General features: G+C 46.9%; 1 protein-coding gene across 1 annotated transcript; it reads left to right on the forward strand.

Moving 5' to 3' along the window:
- Positions 1 to 7085: 7085 nt before the first annotated feature.
- On the forward strand, positions 7086 to 12142 carry LOC308642853 (spermatogenesis-associated protein 31D1-like). Its single transcript, XM_081282226.1, has 3 exons — positions 7086 to 7261; positions 7857 to 7917; positions 8189 to 12142. Exon 3 carries the CDS (start codon positions 8256 to 8258, stop codon positions 11901 to 11903), a length of 3648 nt encoding a protein of 1215 aa, XP_081138352.1. The 5' UTR covers positions 7086 to 7261; positions 7857 to 7917; positions 8189 to 8255; the 3' UTR covers positions 11904 to 12142.
- Positions 12143 to 13602: the final 1460 nt, after the last annotated feature.

A 13602-nucleotide genomic window follows, 5' to 3' on the forward strand; every position in this document is an offset into this window, starting at 1 on the left:
ATAATCTTACAAGCATGCTTGAAGGTTTAATTATATACATTTAAATTAGGTTTATTTTATATTTGTGATTTTATTCCTTCTGAAGGTATTAAAAGCTGACTGAAACTCAAATTTTTTTTATTTTAACATTCAAAAAAACTAAGTACATGAGAAAGATCATTAAGCTTTACATATGACTTACTGTAAGATAAAAGTATTCTGTAGATAAGATGGATTTAAGAACATAGGTGACCCTGAGATATAAATGTCTGCATATAAGGAAAAATGTACATACTTTCAAGGCAGTAGAATTGGTGGGATCCAAGTCAAGGGCTCCAACAGTAAGGGGGACTCAGGTAAAGCCTAGATCACAGAAAAAACAGGAACGTTCCCTGAAGTAATACATACTACAAAGAAACAGTAGAGTGGGAATTGGAGTCTCAGGCCTGGACACAGGGTCTCCTGGTTGGTGGGCGGGGAAGGAAGGGACTGTGGGCACACCTTCCTCAGATGCTCAGAACCCTTTGTGACTCTACCAGGCTCTGTGATGCAGGCCTGAGGTTATAGTCAAGCCCAGGCACCCTCAGGGCTCAGATGCCTCAGGCAACCGAGCGATTCAGATGATGGAGAATATTTTCTCTTTTCTGGAAAGCAACATTCAGCCATGGCTGAACCATGCCTTAGATTCTTTGGATACAGTCCCCAGCAGCATCTTTATGACTGGGGTGGTGTTGCTCCTTCTGCACCCGTGCTACCTGGTGTTCAAAGTGTTTTTCTCGACACACTCGGAAAAACCCAACATCCCAAAGGTAGGGACCCCCAACGGGTTCTTCTTGTGGCTTCCCATTTCCCTTCTCACATTAGTAAATGAGTTGGCTTGGATCAGAGAGACATGTGAGGTGGGAAGTAGGAATAGAGGATAAAACTTCACTCTTTAGGGGGAAGAGATCAGGCAGGGCCAGGGGCTCAGGGAGGACTAAGATTTCCAACTGAAGCTCACAAACTATTTATTTTAGGGTCTTGGTGAAGGGTTCTAGGAGAAAATGCCAGAAAGAAATCTGGTCCTGATTGACATCCTTACTTATGGTGGGTTCTCAGAAGAAGTGTCTCTCCAGACACTTGATCCTGAGTGCCATTCCCATGTCACCTATCTTCATCAAAGCTTCATGTTGGGAGGACATGTGGGAGGTTTGATGAAGGACAGGTGACATGTCCTAATAAGGACAGCAGTGCTGACCTCTGAAGGCCTCTGAACAGAGCCTGGAGGCTGAGATCTGTCCCCTCCAAGAGTAAAGAGGGACTCAGGTAAAGCCTGGATCACAGAAAAAACAGGAACGTTCCCTGGAGTAATATACACTATGAAGGAAGGGTAGAGTGGGAATTGGACCTCAGGCCTGGACACAGGGTCTGCTCATTGGTGGGCGGGGAAGGAAGGGACTGTGGGCACACCTTCCTCAGATGCTCAGAACCCTTTGTGACTCTACCAGGCTCTGTGATGCAGGCCTGAGGTTATAGTCAAGCCCAGGCACCCTCAGGGCTCAGATGCCTCAGGCAACCGAGCGATTCAGATGATGGAGAATATTTTCTCTTTTCTGGAAAGCAACATTCAGCCATGGCTGAACTATGCCTTAGATTATTTGGATACAGTCCCCAGCAGCATCTTTATGACTGGGGTGGTGTTGCTCCTTCTGCACCTGTGCTACCTGGTGTTCAAAGTGTTTTTCTCGACACACTCGGAAAAACCCAACATCCCAAAGGTAGGGACCCCCAACGGGTTCTTCTTGTGGCTTCCCATTTCCCTTCTCACATTAGTAAATGAGTTGGCTTGGATCAGAGAGACATGTGAGGTGGGAAGTAGGAATAGAGGATAAAACTTCACTCTTTAGGGGGAAGAGATCAGGCAGGGCCAGGGGCTCAGGGAGGACTAAGATTTCCAACTGAAGCTCACAAACTATTTATTTTAGGGTCTTGGTGAAGGGTTCCAGGAGAAAATGCCAGAAAGAAATCTGGTCCTGATTGACATCCTTACTTATGGTGGGTTCTCAGAAGAAGTGTCTCTCCAGACACTTGATCCTGAGTGCCATTCCCATGTCACCTATCTTCATCAAAGCTTCATGTTGGGAGGACATGTGGGAGGTTTGATGAAGGACAGGTGACATGTCCTAATAAGGACAGCAGTGCTGACCTCTGAAGGCCTCTGAACAGAGCCTGGAGGCTGAGATCTGTCCCCTCCAAGAGTAAAGAGGGACTCAGGTAAAGCCTGGATCACAGAAAAAACAGGAACGTTCCCTGGAGTAATATATACTATGAAGGAAGGGTAGAGTGGGAATTGGAGCCTCAGGCCTGGACACAGGGTCTGCTCATTGGTGGGCTGGGAAGGAAGGGACTGTGGGCACACCTTCCTCAGATGCTCAGAACCCTTTGTGACTCTACCAGGCTCTGTGATGCAGGCCTGAGGTTATAGTCAAGCCCAGGCACCCTCAGGGCTCAGATGCCTCAGGCAACCGAGCGATTCAGATGATGGAGAATATTTTCTCTTTTCTGGAAAGCAACATTCAGCCATGGCTGAACCATGCCTTAGATTCTTTGGATACAGTCCCCAGCAGCATCTTTATGACTGGGGTGGTGTTGCTCCTTCTGCACCCGTGCTACCTGGTGTTCAAAGTGTTTTTCTCGACACACTCGGAAAAACCCAACATCCCAAAGGTAGGGACCCCCAACGGGTTCTTCTTGTGGCTTCCCATTTCCCTTCTCACATTAGTAAATGAGTTGGCTTGGATCAGAGAGACATGTGAGGTGGGAAGTAGGAATAGAGGATAAAACTTCACTCTTTAGGGGGAAGAGATCAGGCAGGGCCAGGGGCTCAGGGAGGACTAAGATTTCCAACTGAAGCTCACAAACTATTTATTTTAGGGTCTTGGTGAAGGGTTCTAGGAGAAAATGCCAGAAAGAAATCTGGTCCTGATTGACATCCTTACTTATGGTGGGTTCTCAGAAGAAGTGTCTCTCCAGACACTTGATCCTGAGTGCCATTCCCATGTCACCTATCTTCATCAAAGCTTCATGTTGGGAGGACATGTGGGAGGTTTGATGAAGGACAGGTGACATGTCCTAATAAGGACAGCAGTGCTGACCTCTGAAGGCCTCTGAACAGAGCCTGGAGGCTGAGATCTGTCCCCTCCAAGAGTAAAGAGGGACTCAGGTAAAGCCTGGATCACAGAAAAAACAGGAACGTTCCCTGGAGTAATATACACTATGAAGGAAGGGTAGAGTGGGAATTGGACCTCAGGCCTGGACACAGGGTCTGCTCATTGGTGGGCGGGGAAGGAAGGGACTGTGGGCACACCTTCCTCAGATGCTCAGAACCCTTTGTGACTCTACCAGGCTCTGTGATGCAGGCCTGAGGTTATAGTCAAGCCCAGGCACCCTCAGGGCTCAGATGCCTCAGGCAACCGAGCGATTCAGATGATGGAGAATATTTTCTCTTTTCTGGAAAGCAACATTCAGCCATGGCTGAACCATGCCTTAGATTCTTTGGATACAGTCCCCAGCAGCATCTTTATGACTGGGGTGGTGTTGCTCCTTCTGCACCCGTGCTACCTGGTGTTCAAAGTGTTTTTCTCGACACACTCGGAAAAACCCAACATCCCAAAGGTAGGGACCCCCAACAGGGGTTCTTCTTGTGGCTTCCCATTTCCCTTCTCACATTAGTAAATGAGTTGGCTTGGATCAGAGAGACATGTGAGGTGGGAAGTAGGAATAGAGGATAAAACTTCACTCTTTAGGGGGAAGAGATCAGGCAGGGCCAGGGGCTCAGGGAGGACTAAGATTTCCAACTGAAGCTCACAAACTATTTATTTTAGGGTCTTGGTGAAGGGTTCCAGGAGAAAATGCCAGAAAGAAATCTGGTCCTGATTGACATCCTTACTTATGGTGGGTTCTCAGAAGAAGTGTCTCTCCAGACACTTGATCCTGAGTGCCATTCCCATGTCACCTATCTTCATCAAAGCTTCATGTTGGGAGGACATGTGGGAGGTTTGATGAAGGACAGGTGACATGTCCTAATAAGGACAGCAGTGCTGACCTCTGAAGGCCTCTGAACAGAGCCTGGAGGCTGAGATCTGTCCCCTCCAAGAGTAAAGAGGGACTCAGGTAAAGCCTGGATCACAGAAAAAACAGGAACGTTCCCTGGAGTAATATACACTATGAAGGAAGGGTAGAGTGGGAATTGGACCTCAGGCCTGGACACAGGGTCTGCTCATTGGTGGGCGGGGAAGGAAGGGACTGTGGGCACACCTTCCTCAGATGCTCAGAACCCTTTGTGACTCTACCAGGCTCTGTGATGCAGGCCTGAGGTTATAGTCAAGCCCAGGCACCCTCAGGGCTCAGATGCCTCAGGCAACCGAGCGATTCAGATGATGGAGAATATTTTCTCTTTTCTGGAAAGCAACATTCAGCCATGGCTGAACTATGCCTTAGATTATTTGGATACAGTCCCCAGCAGCATCTTTATGACTGGGGTGGTGTTGCTCCTTCTGCACCTGTGCTACCTGGTGTTCAAAGTGTTTTTCTCGACACACTCGGAAAAACCCAACATCCCAAAGGTAGGGACCCCCAACGGGTTCTTCTTGTGGCTTCCCATTTCCCTTCTCACATTAGTAAATGAGTTGGCTTGGATCAGAGAGACATGTGAGGTGGGAAGTAGGAATAGAGGATAAAACTTCACTCTTTAGGGGGAAGAGATCAGGCAGGGCCAGGGGCTCAGGGAGGACTAAGATTTCCAACTGAAGCTCACAAACTATTTATTTTAGGGTCTTGGTGAAGGGTTCCAGGAGAAAATGCCAGAAAGAAATCTGGTCCTGATTGACATCCTTACTTATGGTGGGTTCTCAGAAGAAGTGTCTCTCCAGACACTTGATCCTGAGTGCCATTCCCATGTCACCTATCTTCATCAAAGCTTCATGTTGGGAGGACATGTGGGAGGTTTGATGAAGGACAGGTGACATGTCCTAATAAGGACAGCAGTGCTGACCTCTGAAGGCCTCTGAACAGAGCCTGGAGGCTGAGATCTGTCCCCTCCAAGAGTAAAGAGGGACTCAGGTAAAGCCTGGATCACAGAAAAAACAGGAACGTTCCCTGGAGTAATATATACTATGAAGGAAGGGTAGAGTGGGAATTGGAGCCTCAGGCCTGGACACAGGGTCTGCTCATTGGTGGGCTGGGAAGGAAGGGACTGTGGGCACACCTTCCTCAGATGCTCAGAACCCTTTGTGACTCTACCAGGCTCTGTGATGCAGGCCTGAGGTTATAGTCAAGCCCAGGCACCCTCAGGGCTCAGATGCCTCAGGCAACCGAGCGATTCAGATGATGGAGAATATTTTCTCTTTTCTGGAAAGCAACATTCAGCCATGGCTGAACCATGCCTTAGATTCTTTGGATACAGTCCCCAGCAGCATCTTTATGACTGGGGTGGTGTTGCTCCTTCTGCACCCGTGCTACCTGGTGTTCAAAGTGTTTTTCTCGACACACTCGGAAAAACCCAACATCCCAAAGGTAGGGACCCCCAACGGGTTCTTCTTGTGGCTTCCCATTTCCCTTCTCACATTAGTAAATGAGTTGGCTTGGATCAGAGAGACATGTGAGGTGGGAAGTAGGAATAGAGGATAAAACTTCACTCTTTAGGGGGAAGAGATCAGGCAGGGCCAGGGGCTCAGGGAGGACTAAGATTTCCAACTGAAGCTCACAAACTATTTATTTTAGGGTCTTGGTGAAGGGTTCTAGGAGAAAATGCCAGAAAGAAATCTGGTCCTGATTGACATCCTTACTTATGGTGGGTTCTCAGAAGAAGTGTCTCTCCAGACACTTGATCCTGAGTGCCATTCCCATGTCACCTATCTTCATCAAAGCTTCATGTTGGGAGGACATGTGGGAGGTTTGATGAAGGACAGGTGACATGTCCTAATAAGGACAGCAGTGCTGACCTCTGAAGGCCTCTGAACAGAGCCTGGAGGCTGAGATCTGTCCCCTCCAAGAGTAAAGAGGGACTCAGGTAAAGCCTGGATCACAGAAAAAACAGGAACGTTCCCTGGAGTAATATACACTATGAAGGAAGGGTAGAGTGGGAATTGGACCTCAGGCCTGGACACAGGGTCTGCTCATTGGTGGGCGGGGAAGGAAGGGACTGTGGGCACACCTTCCTCAGATGCTCAGAACCCTTTGTGACTCTACCAGGCTCTGTGATGCAGGCCTGAGGTTATAGTCAAGCCCAGGCACCCTCAGGGCTCAGATGCCTCAGGCAACCGAGCGATTCAGATGATGGAGAATATTTTCTCTTTTCTGGAAAGCAACATTCAGCCATGGCTGAACCATGCCTTAGATTCTTTGGATACAGTCCCCAGCAGCATCTTTATGACTGGGGTGGTGTTGCTCCTTCTGCACCTGTGCTACCTGGTGTTCAAAATGTTTTTCTCGACACACTCGGAAAAACCCAACATCCCAAAGGTAGGGACCCCCAACGGGTTCTTCTTGTGGCTTCCCATTTCCCTTCTCACATTAGTAAATGAGTTGGCTTGGATCAGAGAGACATGTGAGGTGGGAAGTAGGAATAGAGGATAAAAATTCACTCTTTAGGGGAAGAGATCAGGCAGGGCCAGGGGCTCAGGGAGGACTAAGATTTCCAACTGAAGCTCACAAACTATTTATTTTAGGGTCTTGGTGAAGGGTTCCAGGAGAAAATGCCAGAAAGAAATCTGGTCCTGATTGACATCCTTACTTATGGTGGGTTCTCAGAAGAAGTGTCTCTCCAGACACTTGATCCTGAGTGCCATACCCATATCACCTATCCTTCATTAAACCTCCTACATGTTGGGCTACTAAGGATAGCAGTGCTGACCTCTGAAGGCCTCTGATCAGAGGCTGGAGGCTGAGATCTCTCTCCAGAACATAGGGTCCTAAGAGGGAGGCCGATGTGACTGTTGGCTCCATACTCTATGATCTCCTTTTGCAGAGGACTTCTGATTGAGAATGTCAGAATGTGGAGCTGTCGTAAATTGCTCTCTTACTTCAGCTTTCTAAAGAAGAAAAATTGAAAATGTTGTATTACTAAAAAGATAAAAGAAGGAAGAAATATCCATTAATTAAGTGTAGAGTAATAATAATTGTAGAGAATGGATAGCTGAGTTTCTTAGAAAAAGGAGAAATAAAGTGAGTCCCAGGCCCTGATTCAATTATTTTTGTTCTCAGCTAAAGAAGAGTTTCAAGAGGAGAAGTGAAACATTCAAAGGTATGCTTCTTCTTATTTGACCTGAATACTCTAAAGGTGACCCTTCATTCCTTTTCCATGAAGCCTCAGGTCCAAGAAATCTGAGGATGTCAGTTTCTAACCAGAGTCTCTCTCAGGATACAGAGCCTCAGAGGAGACAGACAGTGAAACTTTACACATCCTCAGGGTCCCTACTGTGCTCATCCTGGTAATAAGTAGTGATGGACATGGGCAATGGGTGCTGCTTAATAGGTGACTGTGTGAGGTTGAAGAATGACTACAGGTTACTTTGAAGTCAGAACTTCTTTTTCCTGACATTGTGCAATGTACTTTTATTTCCTGGGTGATCAGACCCATCTCTGAGGAAATTGCTGAATTCAATGCTTATACCTGCTGGTTCAGAGCCTCTAATGGGATTAACTATGTGAAGAACTTCATCACTGAAGCCACACACATGAAAACATTCTTAATGATTATTGCTCCAGTTGGACTTTGTCTTCAAAATTCTTGGGGGTTTCCAACCTGGATATTAATAAGCTTTTCCTATAAAGGGATCCCTGTATGATCCCTGTTTACAAAAATTCCTTATGTATAACCCACTGTCCTGGTTTTCCAGGTCCAAGAAGGAGCCAGAGAGAAACACAGGAGTTGAAGAAGCTGTTTTCTGTTATAACAAGGTGATTTCTCATTTCTTTTCCTTCATTCCTAGTCCCTTTCACACATGTTCTATGCATTCCCCAGAGATTCAGTACAGCATGGCCTTCTCACAGGGAGGGGGAGCCCTAGCAACAGGTATGTGAGTGAAGGCCTTGGGAAGTGCTAAAGAGTGTGTTGTGAGGTGAAGGATATGGGTAATGTGAAGGGGGTAGGAGGTTTCACCCACAGGACTGCACACCTCCTTTTCCTGTATGGTCCTTGTTACAGCTTTGTACTTTGTGTCCCTTACAGCCCCCTGGGCCAACATCAGGATAGAGACAACTTGCAGCAGCTCTTATGTCCAGACAACCTCTGTAAGATGTTCAATGAGGTCAGTCATCTGCTATCTCTGGCACCCTTGGAAGATGTTGCAAGTATTCAGACACCTTTGGATTCCACAGGTTATGTGAGAAAATCATCACCTTCCACAGTGCCTGCTCTCTCCTCAGTCCCAGTAGGGGAACTATTGCCAGCCTCTCTGTTGAAGCTTTCTCCACCTTCCTCATTCTCTCTTCCCCCTAACAAGGTCATGCCCTCAGCTGACCTTCTCTCACCTTCCCTGTTGAGTGACTCTCTGCCACCAGAGCCTCTTCCTCCCTTGGACTCCAAGGCCACAGAAGACCCTTTACCACCCCCATCAATTTCCCTCCCCCCTCCCCCACCACATCCCACTCAGGAAACAGACACTCTTCTACCACAAGATGCCACTCTGCCTGTGGTGAGCAGTCCTGCTGGCTTGTCCACTTCTGTTCCAGTGGGAGGCATGGGCCAATCCAGCACAGAGGCCCCTGCCAAGAATATGCTGTCTTCCAATTTGGCACAAGATGGTGTGAAACAGCAATTTCTTGCCCTCCGTTCTCAGAACTTATCTGGGGGAGACACTGTAGCCTACTGTGTGGAGACTCCTAACATCTGGTTTCTGCCCCCTGCTGTCCTGACATGCCTGGAGAGAGAAATCAAAAAGAGGGGTGACGTCATCAAGTGGAAAGAAAAAGAAAAGAAAACAGAATCTTTTCCAAAACAACATCAGCCAAATTACGAAGGCTTTTCTTCAGAGAAAAGGTCAGAGCCAGTTGCTAATCAGCAGGACTCGGCCATCTCTCTTCTTTCATGGAACAAAAAAGGCAAATCAGAGGAACCACAGGTGGATCAGCAGTCCCCTTATCCTAAGAGCTTTGAGGACCATTTACAGAAAAACTGCACCCAGCTTTTCTATGGTGTCCCATCTCTACACCCCAAGTCCCTGAGCCCTAGTGTACCAGCTTCAGGTGATTATTCCTCAGCCTTTGTCTGCTTCAATACAGCATCCAATGACTCCACAGCCCACAAATCCCCAGTCCTTCTCTATACCCCACCTGTGTTCCTGCCTGCAAGCCAACCTCAACCCTTGCCCAAGACCTCTTCCCAACCTCAGCCCCAATATCTCACTACTGAACATGCCCAGACCCAGATTAAGCCTCAATCCCCACTCCCAATTCTGTCACCTCCTAAAAACCAGTTTAGGATCTGTGGAGTGTGTGATCTTGGACCCCAGAATGAGGCACTATCTCTGGTGTCATCTGAAATTCATGACCTGGAATATAATGTGATACAAAAATCACAGGAAAGTCTGTGGGGTTTACCCTCTGTGGTCCACAAATCTCAGGAGGACTTTTGTCCTCCAGCTCCCAACATTGTGTTGGTTAACCCATCCTCCAAAGCTCATGTTGCAATCTCCATCCTTCCTGGAAATTATCCCCTCTCAGATGATGTTCAGAAGAAACTAGACCACCACCTTCGAAAGAGGCGTATCCAACACTTGTGGGGCTTGCCCCGCAGAGTCTATGCATCCCTGTCACTGATGCGTCCTCTGGAAAAAATTCCTGAGACCTCTGAGTCAAAGAGCAGTCGTGGGCTCTCAAGAAAGTCTTTGGATAAGAGTCAGAGCACCAAAGATATAAATAAGGGGGGCTCAAACCAACCCAGAAACCTCCATGAACTGAGCTCAGGAATGCTTCCTCTAAAGATGGGAGTGAGGAAGGCACAGAGAGATGGTACCAAGATTGAGCAAAATCATCATGTGCTGAGTGACCGAGATAATGTTCTGGGGTCTTCCTCAAGGAAGGACCTAGTATGTCACTTGCAGAGCCCATCAGGTGGAACTCCAAGTACCTCAATGGTGAATCCACTTCAGAAACAACTTGAAAATTCCTTGAACTCCCACCTGAGCAAGAAGTTTCAGGAAATCAGTGAGGGTCAGATTCCTGGCACTGTGCATAGATCATGGCATTCTATCAAGTTGGCATTGCCTGTAACTGAGAAATCCACCAGACAAACGAGTCACAAACCATTGGCACCAACCAGGACGGACAGCTCTGTCAATACTACCCAAGCTATTTCCTTCCTTGATGCTGGCAAGAAGAAGGTGATGGAAGACCACATTACACTCTTTCACAAGAGGTTGATATATGGCCTTCCCAACAGGGTTCAGGAATCCCTAGAGATCTTTAATGAAAAAGATTCATATCACTCCTTTTCTCACTCCAAGTTTCCTTTTTCTGCCACCCATATTTCTGGGGTGAATTCTAAACAGAGCATGTCCAAGACCCATGGAGGAAGATCTAATGCTTTTCATGGAGACAAGGAGAAAACCAAAAATGCAACTCAAAGTCTAGATAGTCCTCTCCTTGCCACCTCAGCCATGGTCAAGAAAGAACAGGCGATCCTGACAAAAACAGTCTTTGAGATCAAGCATGAGCATGAAGAGGACCTTCGCAGAATAAAGGATGGCAAACCATCTGTTCTGCCCCAGACACAGAGCATTATAGGCAAAGCTTATCAGAAACCACCTATAGCAGCCAATAAATGCAGCCCAAAGCTGCCCATGAGGCAAGCTGGGGTTGGGCCTCAGGAAATAGGACCTAAGAGACTGAGTTCCAGCTACAGTGTAGCAAGGCCTCAGGGAAATAGGATGCCCTGGGGAAGTTCTTCCATGTCCAAGATATCTGAGAAATCCAGGGAGACATTGAAGGCACAGGAGCTCTATGCTTGTCAGTCACAACCTCCCACTGTCTTGACAACCAGAAAGCCAGAAAGCTCCCCAGTGTCACATGTCTATACTCCTGAAAATTCCCCCAAAATATCAGTTGTTAGAGACCCTGGATTGTCACACCTTAACAATCCATTGTTTGGTGAGTTAAGGGCTAAAATGAAGAAGGGGGAACCTAGCCAGAAGCAAGGCCATAGTAATGGCATACCCCTTGTTTCCAATAGCTTGACTTCCAAGACCTTCCTTAAACATGACCAGGGTGCTGCCTGCAAGAACATGGCAGTTTCCCAGGTCATGCATGTCCACCTGGACAACAAACAGACTAGCATGAAGCATGGGCAGGGACCCTGGGTCCCTAAGCTTGACTTCCACAAAGGCCAAGATAAGAACTGCCCAGCAACTGCTAAGACAATGACCCCTCCAGGACTCAAAACACATGAGCTTGGTGGAGGGGATGCAGGGTTGGGCACATGCCAACCCAGAAGGAGGAGCCACCACCCTCAAGACAGGACATTAGAGCAGAGACTTGGGAGCAAGTCCTGCTCAGCCCAGTCACTGAAGGGACCAGCTCCTCCTGAAAGCCTCAGAAACCAAATGAAGAACTTTTTGCAATGGCTTTATTGTAATATAAAATGCAAAAGACAAGAAGGTTCCCTGGAAAAGGGCAGTTCCCCATCATCACCTGGGCAGGGCAGAGGCCTAGTCCAAAGGAGAGCTGCCTTTACTGGGAATACTGACAACCCCAAAATCATGAGGGATGGTGAAAATGTCCTGGGGGAGAAACGTGGACACTGGCGTGGAATCAATGTCACCTGCCCCCAAGAGCCACATTTGTCCCCTGTTAAGTCTGGAAAACTCAGCCCAAGGCAGGACTTGAAGTCCCGGCAGAGTTTGTCCAGGTGCAGCCCTTCAAATAGAAGGCTCCTTGCTCTAAAGTAATAAGGATCAACTTCATGCCCCACAGGGATACAAAGACTCATTCAAGTCTCCCCTGTGGGCATCAAGTGGGCCAGTTGTCTCTGGTTGCCCCTTTCTGTGCTGAAGCCATTTTGGTTATTATTCCCTACTTTGTAAAGAGAAACTTCTTATCCACCATTTGCAAGAAGGAATATTTCCTTTCCTATAATAATTATCCCTGATGGAAATACTGAATGTCCCCAATAAATGTTCTTACAAGAGTTTTCTTTTCTTTGTATTGTGTTGAATGCATGGTTTGGGGGAAACCCCATTGGTTGTGGTTAAGGAAAGAAAAAAATCAGTTCACCTTGCTTCTGCAAGGTGACAAGTTCCCTAGAGCTCTTCTTGAAGGTATGTTACCTGCCCCTGAATCCTCTCCCCTCCCTTGTGAAGTTGGAGAAGGTGGCAGTTTCCAACCTCTTAGCTTTGCCTTAATGGCATTTATGGCAGTCCACACTCCCCCCCACCTCATTGATCAAGAAGAGAGAACATTTTTTTATAATAAAACGACTTAGTCATTTTTTAAATAAAATTTGTCACCAATCAGCCTGTCAGGTGCGTGACCCTTTCCTGGGGGCATTTAGGGCATTGCCAAAGTGGATTCAAGCAAGCTAACAGAACATCTGGGAAAAGAGGAGGTGCTGCTTAGGAACCTGTCACGTGGGCATGGTAACGTATTTTAGAAGCATACTGTTATCTCGCCATTGAGGTTCCCTTACTGGAAAATCACCTAAGGCAAATGGTCCCTCTTCCTGAATATTTCTTCAATCTGCCTGGCCTGTTGTTGATGGTTTTGTAGAGTAAAGGGGTCTCTGCAGGGTAAAATAAAGCTAAGAGTAATGAAAAGATATCTTAGGGTGAGTGGGAAAGTAAGAAAAACATGCACAGAGAGTAAAGAATGACATTGTTGGTGGAAGAGAGATTTATGCCCCATCATTCCCACATCCTGACCCTGGCATCAACTTGCATTCCCAGTGTGATTCTGTCAGTGTTTCTCTGAGGCTTTTCAGGGTACTGCAGAGCTTACGTTGTACTGGAAGAAGTAAACATGGGGTTCTTCTTTACAAGAAGACAGCTGATTGGTTGAATACAGACATGTCATCCTTACCTTTAGGGAAGGTGCCATTGGTACATTCTTTCTACCCATGCTTATAACAATATGCCAGATATTGCCCTTATGAGGATGAGAATGCCACCATTGATCTTCCTGGGCTGGATGGAGCCATGATATATCTCTCAGATCACTTTGAGCTCCTGATCCCACAGTGAATGCTGAAGTATGCACCAGGTTTACAGATTTTCATCTGCTTACCACAGACCTGTATGGAATGCTTTTTTTGTTCAAGACTACACACATACCTACTTTTACAGTAGTTGTCTGGAAGGAAGGTGACTCCTCTTGCACAGACTGAGTCTCAAAATTGAGTGAGTTTCCTAGGGGATATTTGAATAGGTTTTTCTGGAAAAATTGTGAATTCTGGTTGGCAAAATCAAAACAAAAAGCTGTCTACCACAGCTTCCTTTTAATCTACTAGAGTATCTTCTTTGTCAGAATTCAAAGCAGTTTTAAAGCTCAGTTGCAGAAGGCATACCGATTTTGTGGAGTCCCTGGGATAAACAGATAAGGAGTTGGTAGAGGAACCGGAAAATCACCATGTATGGACTAGTTAATAAACTGGTC

This window comes from Spermophilus citellus (assembly GCF_964194105.1).
Source record: "Spermophilus citellus genome assembly, chromosome: 2".
Taxonomy (NCBI): domain Eukaryota; kingdom Metazoa; phylum Chordata; class Mammalia; order Rodentia; family Sciuridae; genus Spermophilus; species Spermophilus citellus.